At 43.5% G+C, this 27610-nt stretch overlaps 1 protein-coding gene across 1 annotated transcript in view; it reads right to left on the reverse strand.

Moving 5' to 3' along the window:
- Positions 1-27610, reverse strand: part of frmpd4 (FERM and PDZ domain containing 4) — a 703387-nt gene that overhangs the window by 66760 nt on the left and 609017 nt on the right. The window contains exons 6-7 of the mRNA XM_068039872.1: positions 15469-15573; positions 11478-11585 (exon numbers count right to left, since the gene is read on the reverse strand). Of these exons, the coding sequence (XP_067895973.1) occupies positions 11478-11585; positions 15469-15573 (213 nt within the window). The remainder of the gene's footprint in view (positions 1-11477; positions 11586-15468; positions 15574-27610) is intronic.

Here is a 27610-nt window from a genome sequence, read left to right on the forward strand (position 1 = left end):
GGGTGAAAGCAGATGAAATAATAACTTTCAAAGGGAATTGAATGAACACTTGAAAGAGAAAAAAATTGCAGCGTTAAGAGCTAGCACAGGCTGGATGGGCTGAATTGCCTCATTTATGTTCTTTAATGCTATGGAATGTCCCACATTTGCAAAGAAAATACATTGCCAGAAAGTGCATTTTGTCAGATCAGCTGTGTAAGCGAAAGAGGAGAGTTTCATCCTGGTGAAGCTGATATTGACCCACAACCACAATTTACAAAGAAATGTTTTGCTGCGCTCTTTCTAGTAATCTCCATGGTAACATTCAGCAATATTATTTTTGGTAAATGAAAGAAAACACAACACACAAAATGGTAGGAAAATACATTAAAAAATGTTGGTTGAACCAAAGAGTGCAGATGATTATATCAAGCAGTTCTAAAAATATCTTATAATTACACCAAGCAAACAGTAGTGTATAGACATTTAATGAAGGCCTCTGCCCTGAGGCAACCAAGAAGGGGTGCCCGGAAAAACTGCTCTGTCGCCACTGCCGATCATTTCTGGTAAGGCGTTCACATGGTCAGCCCAGCACCTGCCTGCATGATCGAGTAAGTATGAAGAAATTGTTTCCATTGGGAGCAGAGTCAGTGACCAGACGTCATGGATTTAAACTAATTAGCAAAAGATCTGGAGGGGAGATGAGGAGAAATACTTTGAAGCAGCAGACTGTTATGATCTGGAATGTACTGCCTGAAAGGGTGGTGAAAGCAGATGAAATAATAACTTTCAAAAGGGAATTGAATAAACACTTGAATGAGAAACATACTTGTGATGCGTTGACTGGGTCCTATGACATATACATAGAGACATAGAAAATAGGAGCAGGAATAGGCCATTTGACCCTTCGAGCCTGCTCCGCCATTCAAATAAGATCATGGCTGATCATCTAATTCAATACCCTGTTCCCGCTTTTTCCCCATATCCCTTGATCTCTTTGGCATTAAGAAATATATCTATCTCTTTCTTGAACATATTTACTGATCTGGCCTCCACTGCCTTCTGCGGTAGAGAATTCCACAGGTTCACCACCCTCTGAGTGAATGAATTTCTCCTCATCTCGGTTCTAAATGGCATACCCCATATCCTGAGACTGTGACCCCTGGTTCTGGACTTCCCAGCCATCGGGAACATCCTCCCTGCATCTTGTCTGTCTAGTCCTGTTAGAATTTTATAGGTTTCTATGAGATCCCCTCTCATTCTTCTAAACTCCAGTGAATATAGGCCGAGTCAAATAGAAAATACACAATATCACTGTAAATTTCAGTTTCTCAGGACACCATTTCTTGGTTGCCATTGGGGCAGAGACCTTCAAAACCAACGCCATTAAATGTTTATAGGTTAATGTTTGCTTGGTGTAATTGTAAGTCCTGAGGTAAGATACGTTTAGAATTTCTTGACAAAATATCTGCACACTCTGCTTCAACCAACATTTTTACTGCAGACACGCTCCGCCAAGTGCTGTCTTAAAGAGACTGCTTGCAGGCTGCTCAAAAAATGGTCGGTTTCTGTTACTTTAAGAGATTGAATGCTCCTCCTGGCTTTCATAAAAACCTTGCAGTCCGATAGCCAGTTTGCAACCTTTCCCACCACTGGATTCACACTCACAACTCACCATTGATATTGAGATGAGAACCAGGCCACAAAACGGCTCAGACCTCTCAATAGTGAGTTCAGGCACATATGGTGCGTGAGCTCTTTTCCCCCTCCCACCTGATATTAAAATCGACCCAAATGTGGGTGTGTGCAACTCCTCTACCCACTAACTCTTAATGGACGTTACATTTCAAGGCATCAGACTGTAGCAGAAAGACAGCACCTTGCATATACATCTATTGAGGTAACAGGATGCTTAATTGCCCTCTCACCTCTAGGGCCTGGGTTGACTCCAGCCCAGATTTTTGGATCAAAACCTCCTTTCCTCGACCTTTAGGACCTTAAGTGAGTTTAACGCATCTCAATTGAGTTCTTTGTGATGTTAAACCTCAAGGTTTAGTGTTAATTGGGAGGCTTGCTGGTGAAAATTTCTGGAATTGGAAATGTCAAGGTGATTTTACACTACGTAAATCCAACCATATGGGTTTCCTTCCTTTTGTGCGCAAATAGCAGGATCAGAAAACTGTGTGAATGTATTGTACATCTGCTCTCAGGTAAGACCTATTGTTCCAGGGAAGTAAGTGAGAGGAATTGGTACAACATGTCTGTGCCACACAGCAGAGCTCAGCACTCAGTATCAAATATAAAACTGAGAACACGTATGTGGTGGTCACTCTGGCCAAGCAGGACCAAAAAGATCTGGCAAGACGTGGTGTAATTGCTTGGTATAATTGCAAGGCCTAAAGTAAAATACATTTATAACTGCTCGACATAATCATCTGCACAACTTCTTTCAGCCACTATTTTCTTACTACATTTTCCTGCCATTTTGAGTGTTCTTTTATATTTATCAAGAATAATATTGCTGAATGTTGCCATGGAGATTACTATATAGTGCACGGCAAAACATTTCTTTGTGGCTTACATGATGGAGTAATCAAGCTCTTTTGTATTAGACCTAAAGTATAGTCCCCACCATTTACACTATCCATGCTTATCATGGGTAGCTGCCGATATTGGGCAAATAGTGCTGATCATTTGTCACCACCATAGCAGTCAATTACAAAGGCACTGCTTATCACACATTAAGCACATTGCCTATTTCTGGCAATTCAATAAACTACTCCCACCTCATTAGCATATTTGTATTTAAATCCCTCCATGGATCATTCTGTGCTTGTACCTTTATTTTCTTTAAGGTTTCAGTGGATTTTATTATGGTGGATTTGATGGCCATCAGGGTTGTAAAGTTCACTGATCAGCTGGTAGTTGTATGAGGCGGCATTGCTTCCAACATTAGACATGAACAAAGCGGTCAGTCTTAGAGGGACGATTCGAGAGAGAATCTCACATTCTGTGAAGGGTAGAAGCTTAAACAAATGGGTGTGGAGCAGTGCCTGGCTTCAGTAACAAGCGTATGTGCCCATTCACTGCTCTCAGTCCTCTGGTAGCAAGGAAGCTCTTCGTCCCTGTAAAGATTGTACACTGTCCAATGCTTAGAGTGGGCTAAATGTGTTAACAATAATACGCCTGCTATAAGCACATTATTGAGCAGGGTGGACGTAGGATAGCTCTGTATGGGACCTGCACCACATCAGATGTGGGATGGGGGAAATAATCATTTTCTGACATTTATATTCCTCAACTCAATGAGGACAGGATTCACACCATAAGAAAAACCTGATAGTTCAGTGGGGTAAATGCATCATATGACATGGCACTGAATCAGCTTTGGGGCGTAGTCTATTATGAATTAGACTATCACAGTCAGGCAATGGCGAAGCTGCTGTGATTTAGATTCAACTTAATGCCTGGCATAGAAAAACCAACCAATGTTCCCAATTTTGCTGGCCACTCAATTTGTACACTGGGTAAGGGCAGGATTAGGATCAGCTATGCCCACCATGCACAAATAGACTGTAAACACTTAATGCCTAGGCACATCTACGAAGAATAGACACTACATCCCACTGAGCCAGTTCCTATTGTTGCCTTCAGAAGAGAAGGAGCCAGAAGAGAAAAATCAGAGAAAGGGGAATCCAAAACAAAGCACATTTGTTGCCTGTTGGCAATGTAGCAGACATAACTTCCTGACACCATTCTGAAAATCAAAGTTACTTAAGATAATTGATATTAAATTAAATGACAAAAAAATGTTTACTAAAGATGGGGATTAATTATACAAATAATTCCAAGTTACCAGCATAAAAGCGTTGCTTGCTTTAAGGTCACCACCATGTAAAGTCTGACCATTGCAGCTGACACAATACAAGATTGACACACTGTTTGTTTGGGTTTTAGTTAATTAAGGCTATATACTTAGTGCCTTACTGTCATAGTACCAGTGTCAGCTTGGCTCATTTGATGTGTTGTATGAAGAAAGAGCTTGCATTTATGTAGCATCTTATCAAATCCCCAAGATTAGAATTAGAATTAGAACATTACAGCGCAGTACAGGCCCTTCGGCCCTCAATGTTGCGCCGACCTGTGAAACCATCTGACCTACACTATTCCATTTTCATCCATACGTCTATCCAATGACCACTTAAATGCCCTTAAAGTTGGTGAGTCTACTACTGCTGCAGGCAGGGCGTTCCACGCCCCTACTACTCTGAGTAAAGAAACTACCTCTGACATCTGTCCTATATCTATCACCCCTCAACTTAAAGCTATGTCCCCTCGTGTTTGCCATCACCATCCGAGGAAAAAGACTCTCACTATCCACCCTATCTAACCCTCTGATTATCTTATATGTCTCTATTAAGTCACCTCTCCTCCTCCTTCTCTCCAATGAAAAAAACCTCAAGTCCCTCAGCCTTTCCTCGTAAGACCTTACCTCCATACCAGGCAACATCCTAGTAAATCTCCTCTGCACCCTTTCCAAAGCTTCCACATCCTTCCTATAATGCGGTGACCAGAACTGCACGCAATACTCCAGGTGTGGTCTCACCAGAGTTTTGTACAGCTGCAGCATGACCTCGTGGCTCCGAAACTCGATCCCCCTACTAATAAAAGCTAACACACCATATGCCTTCTTAACAGCCCTATTAACCTGGGTAGCAACCTTCAGGGATTTATGTACCTGGACACCAAGATCTCTCTGTTCATCTACACTACCAAGAATCTTCCCATTAGCCCAGTACTCTGCATTCCTGTTACTCCTTCCAAAGTGAATCACCTCACACTTTTCCGCATTAAACTCCATTTGCCATCTCTCAGCCCAGCTCTGCAGCCTATCTATGTCCCTCTGTACCCTACAACATCCTTCGGCACTATCCACAACTCCACCGACCTTAGTGTCATCCGCAAATTTACTAACCCACCCTTCTACACCCTCTTCCAGGTCATTTATAAAAATGACAAACAGCAGTGGCCCCAAAACAGATCCTTGCGGTACACCACTAGTAACTAAACTCCAGGATGAACATTTGCCATCAACCACCACCCTCTGTCTTCTTTCAGCTAGCCAATTTCTGATCCAAAGCTCTAAATCACCTTCAACCCCATACTTCCGTATTTTCTGCAATAGCCTACCGTGGGGAACCTTATCAAACGCCTTACTGAAATCCATATACACCACATCCACTGCTTTACCCTCATCCACCTGTTTGGTCACCTTCTCGAAAAACTCAATAAGGTTTGTGAGGCACGACCTACCCGTCACAAAACCGTGCTGATGTTCTAAAGTAGATTACAACCAATGAATTACTTTCGAGACACATTTACATGTAGCCACATTCAAGAACCAATATGCACACAGCAAGTCCCACAAACAGTTTTGAGATGGAGAATCAGTTATTCTGTTTTTAGTGGCAGTAGTTGAGAGAGAAAGGTATTGGCAAGACTACTGAAAGAACACCTCTGTTCTTCTTCAAATAGTGCTAAGGGATGGAGGCATTACTGTGTTGACTGCAGTGCAGTTTATATCTAAGTAAACCTGCCTCTACCACGATTTTATAGCTAACAGAGTCGGCTGACAGCGACCTGGTTTAATGTTTCATCCAAAAGAGAGCATATCCGACAATGAAGTGTCAACCTTAAGATACATGCTTGAATTCACAGTGAGCTTCAATACACAAACTTCTGACCTGGAAGCAAGAATATTACCAGCGGAGCCAAGCCGATACCGCTATCTGGCTACAAGAGCAAAATATTGTGGATTCTGGAAATCTGAAATAAAGACAGAAAATGCTGGAAATACTCAGCAGGTCTGGCAGCATCTGTGGAGAAAGACTGCTGACCTTTCATCAGAACCACAGTGATCTGGAATGTTAACTCTGTTTCTATCTCTACAGATGCTGCCAGACATGCTGAGTATTTCCAGCATTTTCTGTCTTTATGTCTACTATCTGGCTAAATGTCAGGAGTAAGTTAATATTTTCACTTACAGTGCTAAATATGCAACAAGGTGAATGAATTTTGGTGCAATCGGTAGGATGAAAGACAACCAAAAGCCTTAACTCATTGAGTTTGTAGTTAAGGATGATTGCTGGTGAATCATTTCAGCAGTCTGTCAGTGCCCAGTTTTTACAAAACCTTGTCAATTTAGCCTTAATTAAGTAAAGCTGCAACAAACAATGCGTCAATCATTTGTTGTGTTAATTGCAGTGATGACCTTAAAGAACAATTAGGGGTGAAATTCTAAGTCACAATGATCACAAAGGTTATTTAAAACTTTGTATTCATGGACTGAGCTTGCATGGCCAGACGGCAAGGTATACTGCCTACACAGAATGAGGGCTTGATTGGTAAATACACTGTCCCAGGGAAGGTTGCACGCTCAGAATATTCCTTCCTCTGTGCTGAGTTAGCTGATGCATGGCAGTTACACCCTGGGCTAAGGAGGTGGGTTGGGGGTGGGTAGGAGTGCAGGTGGGGCAGGGGGCAGGAGGCAGGGACGGAAATCAGTCAGAGTTCTTGGTCCTGATCACAGTCCAGTGGCAGCTGCTGGAAAGGGCATGTGTGTGGATGTCAATAAGCTTATGGTTAGGTTTGGCTGTGTTGCTTCCCACGATATAATAGAGTCATAACTGCATAGCAGGAGACCATTCAGCCCATACAGCTGCTTCTCTATAGAGCAATCCAATCAGTCCCATTCCCTGGCTCTATCGCCATATCCCTGTAAGTTTATTTACCTCAAGGGTTATCCAATTTCCTTTTGAAATCCTTCATTGTCTCCGCTTCCACCAGAGACGAATTCCAGATCATTATCACCTGCTGCATAAAAAATTCTTCCTTACATGCCCTCTGCATCTCCTACCAAAACCTTAAATCTGTGTCCCCTAGTCCTTGTACCATCAGCTAACAGGAACAGCTTTTCTTTGTCTACCTTATCCAAACCTATCATAATCTTGTACATCTCTATCAACTCTCCCCTCAATCTCCTTTGCTCCAAGGAGAACAATCCCAGGTTCTCCAATTTAACCTTGTAGCTAAAATCCCTCATCCCTGGAATCATTCTAGTAAATCTCCTCTCAAGGACTCTCACATCCTTCCTAAAGTGTGGTGACCAGAACTGGACGCAATACTCTAGTTGTGGCCTAACCAGAGCTCTATAAAGGTTTAGCATAACTTTCCTGCTTTTGTACTCAATATTTCTACTTATGAAGCCCAAGATCCTATATGCTTTCCTAACCATTCTGTCTATATGTCTTGCCACCTTCAAAAATTGATGCACATGAAATCCCAGGTCCCTCTGTCCCTGTTTACTCTTTAAACATTGAGCATCTATTTGCCTCTCTATCTGTCCCTTTAGCCAAAATGCATCAACTCACATTTCTCTGTATTAAATTCCATCTGCCACTTGTCTGCCCATTCTGCGAACTTATCTATATCCTATTGCAGTTGATAGGTATCATCCTTATTGTCTGCCACAACTCCAAGTTTTGTATCATTGGCAAATTTTGAAATTTTGCGTTGAATTCCAATATCTAAGTCATTTATGTATATCAAAAAAGTAGTGGTCCTAGCACTGACCCTTGAGGAACACCACTGTCTACCATCCTCCAGTCTGAAAAACAACCATTTACCAAGACTCAATGTTTTGTGTCCATAAGCCAATTTTTTTAAATCAAACTGACACTGATCCTGTTCCATGAACCTCAATTTTGGCAACCAGCCTTTGATGTGGTACTTTATCAAAGGCTTTCTTAAGTTTCCGTCATGCAGGCCCCCACATGCCAAGAATGAGGCACTTTAATTTCGCCACGTGAACATTGATTTTTAAACCATTACTGGAGTAAAGAAAGAACTTGTTTTTTTAAAAGAAAGCAACGCCAGACCCTTGACTGGAAAGACATTTGCATATTTACAGACAGTGTCTAAAAGGGACAAAACACCATTTCCTGACACATTCAATCCACAATGGACTTTTGATTACCAGACATTGAAGGTAGAGGAGCTCACATTCCAGGTTGACTGCCAATATGGCCGAATACACAAACAGATGTGGTCACATCCCCCCTAGTCATATGACTAACCTGCTGGGCAACCTGAGTTTTTTGAATTTGAACTTGCCACAGAGTTTTTAGAAGGTAGAAAGCTGTTTGCTCCTCGACTTGAAAAGGCCTCTCGTGGCTGGCTTGCCGCCACCTCTCTCCTCTTTGCTGCTCATCTCTTTCTCACCAGCTTTGGAATCCATTGAAGACATATGAACCCAGTGAACAAGGTTTAAGAATACTGGATGAAAACCAATGAAAAGCAAGATCTACCTACAAGCAAGGACTACAGCGAACACGAAGCACAGTAACAAAATCCCCTCTTCAGAGATTGCCTCAAACCTCTCCACTATTTTTCTTCTGCTCTTTTCTGTTTCTATTTGCATGTTCGTATCACGTACGCATACTAGCGTGGGGCGCGGTGTGTATCCGTAGGCATTAACCAAATTAGAGTTTAAGTTTTAATAAATTTCACTTTTCTTCTTTAAACCTAAGAAAGCCTGTTTGTGTTCATTTCTTTGCCTTGTAATTGGAAAATGGTGAGCGAGGATTCACCAAGGGGGGAGCTCAAAACACAGTGTGTTTAACACAAAACCCTGTTAAAGTAAGACAAGGTAAAGGCTGAAAGGGACCCCTAGACACCTTTCTCACCTGGTCATAACAATTCATATAGACAATATCCATTGCTTTCCCTTCATCAACCTTCTCTGTTACTTCATCAAAAAAATCATATAGATTAGTCAGACACAATCTGCCTTTCACAAATCTGTGCTGGCTCTCCCTAATTAACTCAAATCTCTCCAAGTGCCTGTTGATTTTTTTCCCTGATTTTTTTTTTCTAAAACCTTACCCACCACAGATATTAAACTGACTGGCCTGTAGTTACTAGAACTGACCTTGCATCCTTTCTTGAATGAAGGTGTCACATATGCCACTCTCCAATCATCTGGCACCTCCTCCATATCTAGGGAAGATTGGAAGATTATGGCAAGCCTTTCTGCTATCTCCACCCCCAATTCCTTTAGCAAACTCGGATGCAAGCCATCCAACCAGGCAAGGTAACCACTTTAAGCATAGCCAGCCTTTCCAGTACATCTGCCTATCAATTTTCACCTGATCTATTATCTCTACCATCTCCGCTTTTACTGGTATTTTGTCAGCATCCTTTTCCTGAGTAAACACCAATACAAAATACTCATTTAAGTATTCTAGACTTGCCCTGCACCTCTAAGTATGTATCACCTTCTTTGTCCCCAACAGGCCCCTCCTCACCTCTTACTACCCGCTTACTATATACATTACATAATAGTCTGCCAGTACTCACCATTTAGGCTCACACACATAGAATGGTCATTTGGATGAGTACCAGAGAGGTTCCAGTACCTACTGAGCCATGTCATACCCAGAAAGGAAGGATAGAATAGGAAGAAAATAGTGCTCAGCTGCAGAAAGCTGTACAACCTATCAAGACTGAAAGCAAAGACAAAAACATATTGCGTCCTAATCAGAGAACTCCTCTAGGCTGATGACGCTTGTGCTAGTCGCTCACATGGAAACTCAGCAACAAAGACTCATGGACTGTCTCTCCCCATGCCTGTAACTTGTTCTCCTTGACCATAAACATCAAGAAAACTGTGGTCAGGAACATGATATTGCACCTCTGCTCCCCTCGATCACATTAAATAACACTCCACTGGAAGTGGTTAGCAAATTCTGCTACCTTGGGTCCACGGTGACAGATAATCTGTCACTTGATGCAGAGCTCAATACGCACATAGGGAAAACAGCTACCAACTTTGGCTGGCTCATGAAACACACATGTGATAACACCAAGCTGACCCTTAGGACCAAGCTGATAGTTTATAAGGCCTGTATTCTCAGCACCTTTCTATATGGCTGTGAAACATGGGCGACTTACAGCTACCAGGAAAAGAAGCTCAATTATTCCCATCTTCGCTGTCTGTGGTGCATTATGGGTATATCTTGGCAGGACAAAATCACAAATGTGGCAATCCTCTCAAAGGCAGAGCTCCCAAGTGTGTTGGCACTAATCAAACAGAGGCAACTTCGGTGGATCGGACACGTCCCGCAGGATGGAAGATGGTCGCATAACCAAGGACCTTCTGTATGATGAGGTAGCTGGGGCCAGACGACTAGCGAGGCACCCAAAACTCCACTTCAAGGATGCTTGCAAGCATGACAGCTGGTCACTAGCTGGTGAAAGAGGGAAATGGTGACACATCCTGTGGACTGGTGTGCACTACCTCGATGACCAGTTGCTACAGCAGCTTGGCAACAGGCGTCAACGTCAAAAACAACAACTTGGCAGCTTCATGTGCAGCACTTGTGGCAGAACCTGCCTCTCAAGGATTGGCCTTCACAGCCTTCAGCAAAGGTGCACCAAGAGAAGACACCCCACTTAAATGGATTGTTTGCTGCATGTCCATCATCTTTCATCGATGGAAGCATGCAAACCCAGTACTCAGCTGGAGAAAGATATTCAGAAATATAGGCTTTGGCCTTCATGTCATGATATATTTAGATACAAGCACATCATGTACTATTCATTACTACAGTGTTTGGATTAAATTTATTTCAGTTTATTTTATGCACAACTGTAGCAACAAGGTTGAATTACTAAAAGATTTGCAGTCACAAAACCTCTACTGAAAGTGCTTGACACAACATCGCATCCTCCCAGTATATCTTCATCTCTGAATATGAAAAAACCATAGAGAAAACCCATCATGCAACAGTGACAGAACCAATATTCTGCTCTTACTGGTCTCCAAGTTGGATGGATTAGAGTCAGACACACTCTGACTTGGCATTCTAGTTTCAGCAGCAATACTCAACAGTCAGCTTAACAGGAAGTCTGCGAATAACAGAATGTTACATTTTCTGGCAGGCCATATATATCATTTTATTGTTTTTGCCCTTTAATGCTGTATTCGTTCCCTTCCAGCCTTCCCCACTATTTTTTTAAAGTGCTATTCAGCAAATTAAGCAGCTCCTTAAAAAGGTGGAATAAAATTGAACTTGAGGCATTGCCTTGACAAACTGTATTTTGGTTTGCAGAAGGAAAGAACAAGAACAGTCACACATTTCTGCCATGGCAATGACAAACACAAGTATTTTGGAGCAACTTGTACTGACCTGGAATTGGAAATGTCTCAGCTCAAAAGGTACAGGCTACTAAAGAGGCCTGCCAATATTTATATAGTTCAATAAGAGGTTTAGTCATACAAATTCAACAGTACAGTGTTAGAACATGGGACAGGTTGTTCTAAAATGCCTGAGAACCTAAATATTTTGATGCAGTCAAGTCCTATATCTGCATAGCTATTGGAAAGCAAAGACTCAACCCTGCCTGAATGTACTGTTTACTGTAGGGTGAAGACTTACCTTCATTGTTGTGCTGTTGTCAAATCGGAAAGATTTAGTTTGTCCATTCTCAAGGTAAACTTTCAATACGTTGGGCATAAACAGGAGGGAATTGTCTTTGACAGTATCCTGTGAATAGACAAGACAGGCACATTACAATCTAACCTTTTCAGGACTGCAGTGGCATTTCTGTAGCATACATAATTACATTTTCTCCTCATGTACAGCAAGGAAATTGAACTGTGAAATGCTCCTTACATTAAACCTCTTCCAGTTTAGAAATATTCTTTCATCATAAATTTAAAGAAAATAATTTGAGTAAGAGCTATTTCTGCCAGAAATCAGACAGATTCCTGTATGTGAAAAATTAAATAAGCACAAGTTGATCTCCTGTGTGATTGCTCAAAGTGGAAAAAATTGAAATTGTAACTTTCTTTATTTCTTGGTTTCTCTCCCACTCTTACTCTTTCAGTGTCCTTCTTTCTGGCTTTGTTTGTTTTCTCGCTCTCTGTTTGACTGTCACTCACTTTTTCTCATTGCCTGTACTTTGTTGTTTGTTTGGTCCACTCCTTGTGTCTTGCTCCTACTGTAATCGGTACTCTCCTTTGTCTGCTCGATTATTTGTTTCCCACTGTATCTTTACGCAGCCTATTAATGTTCCTTTCCTGATTTACTGAAAGTGTACATTTTGCAGCTTTTAAAGGCTAAGGCATGCACCAAGATGAGAAAGAAAATGTACCTAGTTGTTGATGGGGATCTGGTCCAGATGGGACGTATTGTAATAGCTGCATTATAAATGAAACAGCGATCGATGCCCAAGACAGGATTTGAGCTGTGGTCTGGAATAGGACAGAGCTGCAAGAGGTAAGGGACGAAAGGCTGGGAACTGGACTGATGGATCTGGAATAAGGACCTTGGGCTAGATTTTACCTTAGGCGGACGGGAATTCGCGACCGACGTAGAAGTCGGTGGTGAACCCGCTTCCGCCTAACCCGGGGGATCCATCCCGCATTTTACGGATCCCCAGGCTTTAATTGTCCTGAGGTGGGACTTCCACCCGCTTGAGGGAGTAAGTCCCGCTTCATTAAGCTGCTGGCCAATCATCGGGCCGGCAACTCTTAGCCTCAGAGAGACTGTTAAGTGGCCACTTAAGGGCCTTGATTGGCTTCGGGCGGGCCGTTCCTGTCCCCCCCCACCCCACCCCCGCCTGACCGCTGTAAAATCGGACCAGAAGCGGGAGTGGGGCGGGTGGCCTCCCGGAGCCTCCCGCTCAATTTTACGCCACCCCATGCCACCATCCGACCTGCTGGGGTGACGTAAAATTCAGCCCCTTGTATCTAGGCCCGATGGGTTTCAAATTGATGTTGCAATAGATCCAGAATTGGGGTCCTGATTAGTTCTGCAAGATCCAGGAACCATGTACTGAAATGCATGCTGATAGCAGGGAGACTCGAGTTCTAGGGAGGAAGGGAAGGACTGGGGAATGGAACAGGAGCCAGTGGTGTCCAAAGGTTGGTTGACAGAGTTGGGCCTGATGTTGTGCACAAAAACAAGATCCAATGCCAGAGCGTGAAGAAGCACCCCAGTTCAAGTGGGATGTGATTGTAGCAAACCCTAAAGCTAAACAGGGAGGTTAAAAACAGCCATTCCTGAATCCTGAAGTTGGACTGGGGAGGAAGCACAACTAATCTTGAGGCCAAAGCTGAAAATGAAACGGAAATGTCGGGTAGGAAATTTTGTAATGTTGATCTTTTTGAGTTTGGGGGTTGGGGGATGCAGAGTCGGTATCTGAGTCAGGGCCTAGCAGGGTACTACTGTAGACTGGCAGTATGTTATTAGAGGGTACACAGTTAGCATTAGCAGATGGTCTCCCAAGCTCTGTCTCATCCTTCATTTTTAGAAGCAGTGCTGTACAAATCAGCTGATCTATCAGTGACAAAATGGAGCAAGGCTGTTGGTTTGATTGTAACCTGCTTCCCTGGCCTGCAGCATAATCTTGCCAATTTTTATACATCAACAGAATCATAGAGTGAAGAGAAGTAATTTGTCCCCTTAATGGCTGTTGTTGTTTTTAAATCCATCCATTAATTTCCAATTGTTAGAAGACTCTGTGACATAAAGGAATATTATTGAGTATAATCTTAACAAATTTAATATATAAAATGGAACAGTATATTGGAATACATTTAACTTACTGCTCCTCGTGCGGAGTTTGATGTGATGGATGTGCATAACAGGAATATGAGATCAGTGCTCCAAACTGTGGCCCACACGGTTTCCCACCCATTTGGTTTTATTAGGTTAATGAATAGAAAAGTGTGTGGGCTGTGAAACAGGCACATGACCCTCCATGCTCAAATTTCCAATATGTTCTCCTGCCACACAAAGCTCTGCACTGGTTGCAGTATATTGCAAATTTTAGCCTATAATGTTGACATTATTAATGTTGGCTAAATGGGACCTTTCGATTTTACAATCTCAGTTTCAGCACATACGATGACATGATTTCAGTATAAACATCTAAATTTTAGTGAGGATGACAAGCATCCCTTTCCTTGCAGTCAAATCTCACCATTGACTAATGAGTGGCTCTACTTCAACTTCAATATACAATGGATGGTAGGACCCTAGGAAGTACAGAGGGTCAGAAGGACCTTGGTGTACTTGTCCATAGATCACTGAAGGCAGCAGCACAGGTAGATAAGGTGGTTAGGAAGGCATATGGGATACTTGCCTTTATTAGCCAGGGCATAGAATATAAAAGCAGGGAGGTTATGATGGAGCTGTATAAAACGCTAGTTAGGCCACAGCAGGAATATTGTGTAAAGTTCTGGTCACCACACTATAGGAAGGATGTGATTGCACTGGAGAGAGTGCAGAGGAGATTCACCAGGATGTTGCCTGGGCTGGAGCATTTCAATTATGAAGAGAGACTGGATAGGCTAGGGTTGTTTTCTTTAGAGCAGAGAAGGCTGAGGGGGGACCTGATTGAGGGATAGAAAATTATGAGGGGCATTGATAGGATAGATAGGAAGAAACTTTTTCCCTTAGCGGAAGGATCAATAACCAGGGGGCATAGATTTAAGGTAAGGGGCAGGAGGTTTAGAGGGGATTTGAGGAAAAAAATTTTCACCCAGAGGGTGGTTGGAATCTGGAACACACTGCATGAAGGGGTGGTAGAGGTAAGGACCCTCGCAACCTTTTAGAAGTATTTAGATGAGCACTTAAAATGCTATAGCATACAAGGCTATGGGCCAAGTGCTGTAAAATGGGATTAGAATAGATAGGTCCTTGGCCGGCACAGACACAATGGGCTGAAGGCCTGTTTCTGTGCTGTATAACACTATGACTTCAGGGTTTTCTGCTCCCAACAGAGTACATTCTTCTGATTGAATAAAAATGTGTCCCAAATTCTGCAAACAAAGGCACACTGCACAAACTGTTAACCACTGTCACCAGTGTGAGAACAGTATTTCATGTGGAAGCTATCTATTGATTTATGTTGAAGGGCATGCTTCGCTGATTCATACTCTAATATGTAGCAGCAATGTCGCAGGTTCCAGGGAACTAAAGCCCCACACCAGCTTTGTCACCGTTCACTAAATATCTCCAAATATGTTTAGTACTGATCTGATCTATTTTGCTAGGTTACATATTTTACAGGGGTTGTAAACATTTCAAATTTGAAAGATATCCTGCTAGGGTGGGATGAAGTTGAGCAGGAGGAAGCTCATGCAGAGCATAAATGTCGGTACAGACCAAATGGTCTGAATGGCATGTTTCTGTGTTATAAATTCTATGTAATAAAAATCTCTGAAGTAAGAAAGAGGTGACAAAATTCATTATATACCTAGCAGTTCAGCATCAGCCTGTGCTGGAACCAGATTCAAGAGACTCGGTGGTACAAAGCGAACAAACAACATGCTCTGCCACATAGCTGCCCATCTCAGTGGCAGGTGCTAATGTATCACACATCTACGGAAAGCACCATATTTGGCTCGCCTCCACTTACCAGGACCTGACCATTTATGATGACCTCCTCGGAGAAGCGAACTTTCACAGGGTTGGACTTCAATCTGGCCTTCTTGGCTGCGCTCATAAAGGCCGACTTGGGAGACTGAAACATGTAACAAGATTCAGGCATTGGGTATTGCTAATGGTACCATTAATCCGCTCGAGTGCTCAAAGTGGTATTAGTTCAACTACAAACCCTCTTACAGTCTATCAGAGTGTTTTGATTGCAACATAAAAATGTAACAAGTTGTTCAGGTCAGATTTTACTCAGGGACTCCCGTCAATACAAAAATGTTCCATATCCTGCTTTGTTTTAAAGTTTGTATTTTAAATTCTGATTTTCTTTTGTTGTTTCATCCTGTTTCCTTACCTTCTGGTTACACTTCTAGTGGGCCGATGGGTGACTCGTCCCAAAGCCCCTGCACCAAGAGTGTAGAAGAACAATTTGATAACACCTCTGATTTCCTCCACTCCCCATCACACCCTCCTGAGCAACCACCTCTGCCTTACCTCTTCTGATAGGGAAGTAACTGATCTTAGTTCAGCATCACCTCACAACAAGGCGGCTAAGCTCAGCAGATCAATGAGAATTGAGCATGATTTGCACCAACCTGGTGTCAAGTGCCAATGCTACTATTGCTGCCCAAATATGTTGCCGAATTCCACAAATTCACTTAATGTTAACAATTCACACAGTACCAATTCTGTAGGCTGCATGAGAGGAAATGACGGTGTATTTTAAAATCCATTATGGAAATTGAGTACTCTGAATGATAATACATGTGAAGGCAGTTTTATCATTAATGACTTCAGAACAACATCCTAACTATTAACAATTTCTTGATGACAGTCGCCAATTAGCCTACAATTTACTAAATCCTTCCCTTGTCAGTTTTCTAATTTCAACCATGGAAAGCTTTTCTCATTAAGGTGTTTCAGAACCATTTCGATGTTGCTGAATGAGGCTGACATCCTCAAATGTATGCAATGTTTACCAACTGCAGTGACATTCATTCTACATTACTTCCTCATTTTTAGTCACACAGTCAAGGACTGCCAGCACTGAACAGATTTCACTGCAATTTGACAATACGGTGCTTGAAGATTTCATCTAAAATGATGAAAGCATCTGTGCAAATAACTTCCACTTCAAACACAACTTATTGTAGGTAAGTTAGCTCAAGAAATAAGGAACCTTAAAAACATCATGTGTGTATTATTGCAGTTTCAGTGATTTATTTTAAGAATTACATCAGCTAATCTGTTTCACAACATTCTGAAGTGCATATGATCTCAAAATAAAATAATAATTGAATTAACATCTTATTTAACCCTCAGATGAGCTTTTGACCCCATAACCTCTCTATCACCAAGATTGCCTACTTCCATTTCAGTAACATCTGCCTCCACCCCTGCTCAGCCCATCTGGTGCTGTAGCCCTCATCCATACCTTTGTTACTTACAGACTATTCCAATGCTTTCCTGACCGTCCTCTCACCGACCACCCTCCATAAATTTGAGCTGATCCAAAACTCTACTGCCTATCCACACCCTGTCCTGCTCACCCATCTTACCTATGCTTTGATTTTAAAATTCTCATCCTTTTGTTCAAATCCCTCTATGGCCTCACCCTTCTCTATCTCTGTAACATCCTCCAGACCCCCAACTCCGAGATCTGCGCTCATCCTATTCTGGCCTTTTGCGCATCCCCGATTTTATTTGCTCCACCACTGGCGGCCATGCCTTCAGCTGCCTAGGCTCTAAACACCGAAATTCTATCCCTAAACAACTTCAGCCTTCTGCCTTTAGGTCACCCCTTAAAACTAAGCTCTTTGACCAAGCTTTTGGTCATCTGAACTAATATCTTGTTACGTGGCTCATTATCAAATTTTGTGATAACACTCCTGTGAAGTATCTTGGGATATTTTACTACATTAAATGTGCTATAAGTTGTTGTTAGCTTTATTACTCTACAGAATTTTTGCTAATGTGCTTCTTAAAGTTTCCTTGGCTTTGTTAGCACAAATTTGTTACTTTTATGCCATTCAATTTCAATGAATTAAACCACTTCAACAAGCAGTAGCTCAGGCTAATAACATCGAAATCAACCATCACCCAACTGTAGTGCCCCAACCAACTGAAATCAGTGCAACTCAGCACAGACCAAGGCTCAAAGGAGTGGCCTTCTGATATCTATCTAGCACCAGGTGGTGCATTTGCCCAAGAAGTAATTAGGTGAGCCCCAAACACCACTTTTGAGTTTTGGTAGCAAGAAAACTATCAAATTGGTAGGCACCTTTTACACTTTCTTCAAGAAAGTTAAATCATTTTAAAATAGGGTGGGATAAGGTATGTATATTAATGGAGGATGTATAAATCATATCCAAAAATAACATTACCAGTGGGGTTTTTTAATATAACTTTTTCTCCATTTGATTTAATTGAGAAAAGAATGGTGTGACACCTCCTCTTGTATTCATACAAATTCCATTCTATCTAGGCAAATCAAACGAATGCCTTCTCTACTTATCCAAGATCATCCTACACTGTGCTGGAGATGAAGGCTGGATATATGGCTAATTTACAGCACACTACCCTGTTTAATGTCTCGCTTTCATAAGAGGTCTAAAACTGGAACAATGATTGCACAAATGATTAACTTAACCCAGCAGAAATGGAGGGAAAGAGCCCAAAAATGACTGGAAGAATATTAATAAATATATTATTTGACAGGTTGCGCTAAATTTCTGAAGATACATAAGCTTGAGAATACAAAGTAACAGCAAGTCCTGTAAGATGTGATACAAGCAACATAAATGGGAGCCTAGAGTTACACCCTGGGTTGCTAATGTCCAATTATTTAACGTGCTGGTCTAAAATTCCTCTCCATTATTTTAGCAAAAACATTAACCCATTTATTTTAAATATGTTAAAAAGCAGGGAGAGGAATTTCAAATCAAATAGTTAAACAGTCATATATTAACACCCCCATAGCATAATTTCAGGGCCTTTATGTTCTACTTTTGTAAACAGATTAACTGTAGCCAGTGAATTTTAATAAGCAGGCTAGCTCTGAGGCCTATGAAGGTCTATGTGCAGATTAATATCTGAGACCTTTCAGACTTTGTACATTCATTAACTCTGAGGCCCATGAGATTTAAAACATAAATTATACATTCCATAAGCTTCAGGAAGTAGAATCATCCACAGCACACAACTAATCTGAGTGCAAAGTTGGGCCATATTTAACTATGACTGGCTATAGTGACTATAGCATGCTTTCAGGCATTTGTGCCAATGATGTGGTAATTATTTTATTTCACAGTCCTCAAAAGCAGTTAGTTTTCTTATTGCAAAATGAAATAATATTTCCATAAACATTAGCTATCTTTAGAAATCAAAAAGACCTTGTTCCAATAATATAATAGGAAATCAAGAAAATTACAATCACAAGGGAAGTGGTACTGAGAAAATTGTTGGAGCTGCGGGCTGACAAGTCCCCGGGTCCTAAAAGAAGTGGCTAGTAAGATAGTTGATGCGTTAGTTTTAATTTTCCAAAATTCCCGAGAGTCGGGGGAAGGTTCCATTAGATTGGAAAATAGTGAATGTAACTCCTTTACTCAAAAAGGGAGGAAGACAGAAAGCAGGAAACTACAGGCCAGCTAGCTTAACATCTGTCTTAGGGAAAATGTTGGAAGCTATTATTAAAGACATTATAGCAGGGCACTTAGAAAAAAATCAAGGTAATCAGGCAGAGTCAACATTGTTTTGTGAAAGGGAAATCATGTTTAACCAATTTACTGTAGTTCTTTGAAGAAGTAACGTGCTGTAGATAACAGGGACTGGTGGATGCACTGTACTTAGATTTCCAGAAGGCATTTGATAAGGTACCACATCAAAGGATATTGCAGAAAATAAAAGCTCATGGTGTAGGGGGTAACATATTGTCATGAATAGAAGATTGGCTATTTAACAGGAAGCAGAGAGTAGGCATAAATGAGTCATTTTCTGGTTGGCAAGATATAATGAGTGGTGTGCCTTAGGGATGTGTGCTGGGGCTTTTACAATTTATATAAATTGAATGAAGGGACCAAAGGTATGGTTTCTAAATTTGCTGATGACACAAAGAAAGATAGGACAGTAAGTTGTGAAGAGGACATAAGGAGGCTACAAAGGGATATAGATAGGTTAAGTGAGTAGGCAAAGATCTGGCAAATGGAGTATAATGTGGGGAAATGTGAAATTGTCCATTTTGGCAGGAAGAATAAAAAAAGCATATTATCTAAATGGTGAGAGATTGCACAGCTCTGAGACACAGAGGTATCTGGGTGTCATAGTGCATGAATTACAAAAGGTTAGTATGCAGATTCAGCAAGTAATCAGGAAAGCTAACAGAATGTTATCGTTTATTGCGAGGGGAATTGAATACAAAAATAGGGAGGTTATGCTTGAGTTATACATGGCATTGGTGAGAGCACATCTGGAGTACTGCGTACAGTATTGGTCGCCTTATTTAAGGAAGGATGTAAATGCAGCGGAATCAATTCAGAGAAGGTTTACTAGACAAATACCTGGAATGGATGGGTTGTCTTATGAGGAAAGGTTGGACAAGCTAGGCTTGTATTTGCTGAAGTTTAAGAGAGTAAGAGGTGACTTGATTGAAACATATAAGATCCTGAGGAGTCTTGACAGGGTGGATGAGGAAAGGATGTTTCCCTTTGTGGGAGAATCTAGAACTAGGGGTCACTATTTAAGAATAAGGGGTGGCCCATTTAAGACAGAGATGAGGAGAATTTTTTTTCTCTCAGAGGGTCCTGAGTCTTCGGAACTCTGTTCCTCAAAAGGCAGTGGAAGCAGAGTGTTTAAATATTTTTATGGTAGAGGTAGATAGACTCTTGATAAGCAAGAGGGTGAAAGGTTATCAGGGTAAGTGGGAATGTGGAGTCGAGGTTACAATCAGATCAGCCATGATCTTATTGAATGGCTGAGCAGGCTCGAGGGGCTGAGTGGCCTACTCCTGCTAATTTGTATGTTTGTATATAATTATGCAATTCTGTATACATTTTATTAATAACCGTGATTCATTGATAAGAGCGAGATACAGGGAAAATAAAATCGACGCCCCCCCCCCAACTGTTATGAAATGCACCTAAGAAATACATGGATGGACAGCCAAGTATAATATATATGTGTATGTATGTGGACAGAAGCACAGATAGATGAGTGAAAGGATAAGTGAGATATTAATGTATACTTACTTCTGTCTCAGTGCACCATGTATATGCCACTAAAGAAAATAACTGCACTACCAATTACAAGCTGCAGAACTCTTTGGAGCACAGCCAAGGATATAGCTTTTCACATCTCTGCCACAATGCTCACCAAGTAGATTGTGCTTTGCATTTATCAAAAAACCTTCTGGAGAACTTATTTCTGAAGCCAAATCTCAAGTATATCTTGTCATGTTTGTATTGAAGAAAGTAGTTCTGAATGCGTTCTAGCACTGCATTTAATCCTGTTACCACTGCCAGATCGATTTCACAGCATTGTTGACAAGACTAAAACAGCTAGCTCATGTATTGAAAAGTCATCATGATTTGAATATTCTGGCCACAAATCTTTGTTAATGTTAAGGGAAGATTCATACAGTCAGCCATACAAACCCACATTGCTCGTACGAATGGGCTTATCAGAAAACAGGACTACACTTGGCATCCAGTGTTACTGCAAAAGCCCATTTACCGTTGCTGCCTATGAAGTTGCTGAAGTCTACCGGGACATGACATTATCAGGTAGACTATTAAGGTGCTGAAGCAATGCTTCTGCTGCCTGAACTGCTCTGAAGGAGCCCTGCAATACTCTCTAGAGTGCACGTGACAATTCGTCGTGATCAGCTGCATCCTGCACAACCTCGCCCTCATGAAGGCACAACACTTGCCACCAGGTATACAGTGACCAGCTGAGCAGCATGAAGAGGCTGAGGAGGAGGAGGAAGGGAGGAGACAACCAGCACATCCCCTTTTCAGGCGCACTGTTCATGACTGGCTCATTCAACTGTAGTACTAGTGAACACAATCCCAATTCAACAACACTTCCACACCTTACCTTCCCTCTGTTACTGACCATCACAGTGTTCTGTTGGCCACAATGCTGAAATAAAAGCCACCACAAAACAAATATTCCAAACCAACTATATGAATGAACTAATCACTCTCGTGCATGGCTTAGTGCCTGTCTAGTGAGCTGACACCTGCACTATCCTTTCTGCTGCCCTGGCTGCAGGCTACTCATGCCTTGTGTCATGCCACCAGCAGATGCCACTTCTAAGCTACCCTTTAAAGTACACACCGTGTCAGTATTTGTGCTGGTGGCTGCGAGTTTGACGGCGAGTGACAGTGTTTCTTCATCATCAGTTTCTTCTTTCTCTTCCATTTCTTGCTCCTGCACCCCTGCTTGGCCAAGCTGCAGTTCTTGTGTATTTGAAAGGGGTAAGGGGTTACGTTGACGGAAGGTAGTGGGGGAAGCAAGAGGTGCATGCTTACACCATCTGAAACGTGTAAATCAGATCAGAATGTGGGATGAGAAGGAAGTGGGATGTGAGAAGAAGGATTAGGTATGGACAAACCATCATCTCTAATGCTTTTGACCTTGCTGACATGGGTTCAATCATATCTGCTGCAATGGTGGCTCACACTGTTTTCTCCATTGGTTAGGACATGCAGCCGTGCCTGTCCCCCGCTGGTTATGTGTTGCTGCTTGTGATCGTGTGACACCTGGTCCTGCAAGAGAGACGGAAGTGCGTCAGTGAAAGTGGTGCAAAGTTTTTGGGTGATGTGCCTGTCGTGGTTGAATAGCTGGCAGTGTGTGCAAGCTGTGAGATGTGGGTGTGAGGCTTGCAGCAGTGTTAAGTGTGTGAGGATGAAGTGAAGCTATGAATGTGAGGTACTAGCTGTGGTTGATAGAGATTGTTGGCAGATGAGTGAAAGGCCAGTGGTGAATGAGCAATGTGAGAGGTATTTGAAAATTTTAAGATCTTGATCACTTGAGTGAGGTCATCAAACTTCTTGTGGCACTGCATCCATGTCCTTGGAGCTAGACTCCAGGCATTGACTGCAATATTTGTTCCCACTGCCTTCTGAGTGTTTGTCTGGAGACCCTCTTGGTCTCCTGTGGATTGAGCATCTCTTTCTTCCAGTTCACCTTCTGCAGCCAGGCCTCCAGCACTGTGTCGGAGAACCCTGGAGCACACTTTCTGCACTACTGCACCATATTTCAACATTCCTCCTGCTTGACACTCTTCCCCAACCACTTCCAGCACCTGTTGCAGACAGAATGCACCATCGCTTTAAGAGGTGCAGGCTTACTCCAAGTGGTGAGGGCGAGCTTTGACCGGTGCTGGCCTCTCATTGTTTTGTGTTCCATGCTCAGGCATGTAACGACTCTGTAGCGCGCTTAGCACTGGTGACATCCTACAATCAAGGTAATGAGCAGGCAGCATGAAATTTGTGAGCTGCCTGCATCAGAAGCAATGGGCATGGGTCAAGGTTTACTAAAAAACTGGCTAGTGTACACCAATGAAACCAGTAAATGGTTTTATATTGTCTTATAAAGTCAATTTTCAGTTATTTAAAGTCAGATTACTCACAGGTGGTGGACTAGACACTCTTATTAAAAGGGCTTATTTTTTGTGATAAACCCATTTTCAGCTGTATTAATAAAGTTGCACCAAGTTACCACTCTTAATTATATCAAGGAATATTTTTTAATGGAAAAGAAAAAAATAAACAATTACATTCTAAAATGCGGTCCGAATGCACTGCTTCTTGGAAGATTTTATGTTTGTGATTTTGCAAATGAATTTGAGGGGAACTTGAACCATGGGCTGGATTTTGTGGCAAGGCCACATGCCCCAGTGACAGCGCTGGAAGTGGGTACTGCCTCTGTCGGACATTCAGCGGCTGGTCGCACGCATTCTCATGGCGGTCGGCCAATTAACTCAGGGAATGTGTGGGGGCCATTCAACTGATCAGAGGTGGGAAGCGAGCCAGCAATGATTGCCAACCCTGCATTCACTGCTGACTGCTCACAAGAGTCCTCTGTCTGACTGCTGCCTTCTGCCGAGGAGCTGACTGGAAGCCTGCATCAAGAATGGTCCAAAAAAGACCCCGTGCAGCCTCTCAGTTCAGCGATGCCTCCCTGCAGGTTCTCCTCCAGGCTGCAAGGGCAAGGCGGGAGGTCCTTTTCCCCAGGGACCGGAAGAGGAGACCGACCCACCTGACCAAGCAAGCCTGGGCGGAGATTATAGAGGAGGTCAGCAGCTGTGGGGTCACCAGAGAACCTGAATTCAATGCCACAAGCGAGTCAATGACATCCTTCAATTTGCCAAGGTGAGCAGTCCTCACATCTTTTCATGTTGGGCCTTGCACGTGGCAATGCGAGAGGGTGCATTTGGTGAAGAGGGAGTGACCACCCAGTCGGTGGCAAAGGGATCAGGAAGCAGCGTACTCCTATCAGAGGCATGGCTGTATTTTGGTGAGATGTGCCCATCTGTCATTGCCAACCCCACAAGGTCTCTCGAGAGTGGCCATATGCAGGAGACATGCGTGTGCCCCCATCAAGGGCTGCTGGGCTGCCGCCAGCATAGGCGTTGTGCTTGTCTTAGTGGGGAAACTAACAGTCTTCTTTCATGTGCTTGTGGGAGAAGATAGCACACAACAGTAAAGAAAGGACCAAGACCAGCAGAGGGGTACCGTACCTGTACATCCTGACCCCCATGGAGGCAGTGGCCTTGGAAATGGCAGGGTACCAGGATGGCTGTGCTATTGCTGATGGTGAGGCTGGAGTGCCAACCCTTGAGGGTGAATGAATGAGTTCAGGGGCACAAGGGTGCATCTGGCACACACTGGGCATAGTGCTCACGTGTCCACCACTGGACACATTAAGCTCCACAGTAGGGATAGTTGGGATGACAAAATGGGAAGCCCTTAACCCTTCAACCTATCAGTTCTCTCATGCAGGTTAGGGTCATGCTGAAGCGCAGACAGCTCGAGAGACTGGGAGCCAGTCAGGCACCTCTGAGGAGCAGGCGTGATCCTCAGAGAGTGCAGCATCACATCATTCCGCCGCATCCTCCACCAGTGCAGAGACTCTCATGCCAGTGGGTATGTGTTCACAATTAGATTCAGGATTGTAATCTGGTGAGCACATCACAGACGTGCCAGAGCAGCTGACAGAGGCTGTGACAGCTGAGGCCACTGATAGTTGGAGGACTGTGGGAGTCCAGGCCAATGCTAAGCTCCAGGCTGATGACATGCCTCTGCAAATGCTGCAGCTACAGCAAGAGGTAAGGGAGCATCAGGTGGAGCTTCCAGAGGCTCTGTACACCCATGCAAGGACAATGGAGGAATCCATCTAGGCCATGAGTGTTGCCATGTCTCCTATGGGTGCACTCTTGGCTTCCTCCATCCAGAGACTGGCGACCCTCATGGAGAGCCAGATATAGAAAACCAGTCAATGGATGCCAGAGATACATACAGACCTGCACGCCTTGTCCATGAGCTCAATGCAGCAATGGCAAAGCGAGAGGGGGCCGAGGTGCTTGGAGTCTCCACCTGGTCTTCATCCTTCTCAGGTCAGCAGGTTGGTACAAGGGAGCCTTGCAAGGGAGGAGAAGCAGCTACCTTCTGCTTCTGGGGGCTCCTCTCAGAGCACTCTAAGTGTGGACAGTGGCTTCTCAGCCCCTCTGCCAGCGACACCAGTGCCTTGAGTAGGCATGCCGACATAAGAGGGACCTGCACCTGTGCAGGAGCCCCTCAGCATGCTGGGGCCCTCCAGGCCTCAAGTAGCCAGAGGACAGCTGCCAAGGCCATCCCAAGCCATGGGACAGCACGATCAGCAGCCTGCTTCGACCTCAGTTGTAAGCCCAGGAGCAAAACTATGTAGGAGCACTCGTAAGAAAGTTAAGAAGAACACCTAGCTGCATTTGGGATTCATGGGTGATTAGTTTATGTGTATGTTAAGCTTTGCTTCTGTTGTGCCATTCAATAAAGGGTTCACTCATTGTTGGTTGCTTCTCCTTCCAATTTTTGCAGCCCTGTGAGATCTCATCTGCAGCCTTGCTCCCTCAATGGACTGGAAGTGATGGACAAAGCCGCAGTAGGTGAATTTCTCAGCCTTGCCACTGTGCACTGTGCACCAGGGCACTGGGTGATGCAGTGTAAGATGAAGGAGGCAGCAGCAGGACTGCATAAAGGTAAGGCTTTATTGGAATGTTTCTGAAAGGACATAAGGGTCACAAGAAAAGTCTTTGTATTAGTACATCCCAAGCCTCATTTGGGCGTATCTCATTGCTCCTTGCCTGTCATCCAAGGGTCCTACACCTTGCATCGTCTGGGCAGCAGCCTCCTCCACATTCTCATTGTTGGAAGAGGCATCATGATCCACAATATCTTCATTGTTCAACACCTCCCCTCTCTGCAGTACCAAGTTGTGCAGAGCACAGCAGACTACCATAATATGCAAGACCCTTGTGAGGGCATACTGAAGAGCTCCACCGGATTGATTTTGGCACCTGAATCGCAATTTCAAAAGTCCAATGGCCTGCTTGGTAGCTACTCGGGTTGACCCTTGGCAGGTGTTTTACCTCTCCTCTGCATCCCTGCGTGGATTCCTCACAGGCATGAGCAGCCATGTCTTTAGTGGGTAGACCTTGTCTCCCAATATCCATCCTTGAAGGCGCGCGGCAGGGCCGGAAAAACTGTGGCACCCAGGACTGCCAAAGTATGCAGGCATTGTGGCTGCTTCCTGGGAACCATGCACATACCTGAAGGATCTGAACGAGTGAAAGCGCTTTATGTTGAAGGCCACTGGCTGGTCTATGGGAGACCTGATGGCCACATGCGAGAAGTTGATCAAACTCTGCACCTAGGGGACTTCAATGATGGCCTCGATCCCAATGGACCTCTCCGCTTGGCTGTCTGGATTGGTGCGGTAGGGCACATAGTCGCCGACCCTCTTGAAAATGGCATTGGTCACCTCCTTGATGCACTGATGGGCACGGCCTGGCAGGTCCCACACATGTCCCCAGTGGATCCCTGGAAAGAGCAAGAGGCGTAAAAGTTGAGAGCCGTGGGAATATTCAGCGTCACTTGGATGTCCACCAACCCCCATGGGTCTCAGTTTGTACTGCAGCATGCGCAGAGATCAGTGATTGCCTCCCTGGAGAGTCACAGTCTTTGCTGACACTGCTGCCCGGACATCTGGAGATAGCTCAGCTTTGGACGGTAGATTCTTTCTTGGGGATAGCTTCTTCTGCATGCAGGAGACCATTGCCGTGCCCCTCTGCACCCTTCTCCAGTGTGCCCACCCTGAAGCGGGCCCTCTTGTTGATCCTGAGGTTGCTGATGTGTCCCTGCCGGTGCCTGGACCCACCTCCCATTGAGCTGCTCCTCCTCCTCAACAGGGGCCCCATAGCCTGGGTGCATGAGGCTCATGGCAGGTAGCCTCTCTCCTATGCCTTCTATTGAGATGCTGGCTCTCTGGATGGCTGGCTGAGATAGCCAGCACTGTTCTCCCATTTCTTGGCCACCTGCTTTAACCAGGCGAGGCTCTGAAGCTCCATGGTTCCCCTGTGCAGTCAGTAAAATCAAAATTGTGCTGTAAAATTCCAGTTAATTGGCCTTTTAAAAACCTTAATTGCTGTCCTGCTGCTTTGATAATGCAAAGTGTGCGCTCCGTGGTTGCCTCGGTAAAATCCAGAAGAGATGCAAAGATGTTGGACATCTGGTCAAACATATTTGTTTGCATTTTGCAGACTCCCCGCCCCCACCCCACTGCCTCTGAACCTGTTCTAAGTGGTCTAAGTGGTCCTAAGCAAAAACTCTATCACTTTATGTCTGGTTCTCTTCTCATTCACTTCCATGCATAAAATACACACAACCATTCAACTATCACACACAGTTTGCATCTTGTCATAAAAACTCTGTTGGAATGTCTGTCCTAGAGCCGACATTCTAAAATTTGTTCCTTTTTTGTCATTGTGAATTTAGAACAGGAATTTGCTATTACTGTCACATGGTCACATAACTGCCATCAATAACCCTTATATTTTGGGAAATATAGCTGTGTGGTCACACTGGGCA

The sequence above is a fragment of the Heterodontus francisci genome, chromosome 10, assembly GCF_036365525.1.
Source record: "Heterodontus francisci isolate sHetFra1 chromosome 10, sHetFra1.hap1, whole genome shotgun sequence".
Taxonomy (NCBI): domain Eukaryota; kingdom Metazoa; phylum Chordata; class Chondrichthyes; order Heterodontiformes; family Heterodontidae; genus Heterodontus; species Heterodontus francisci.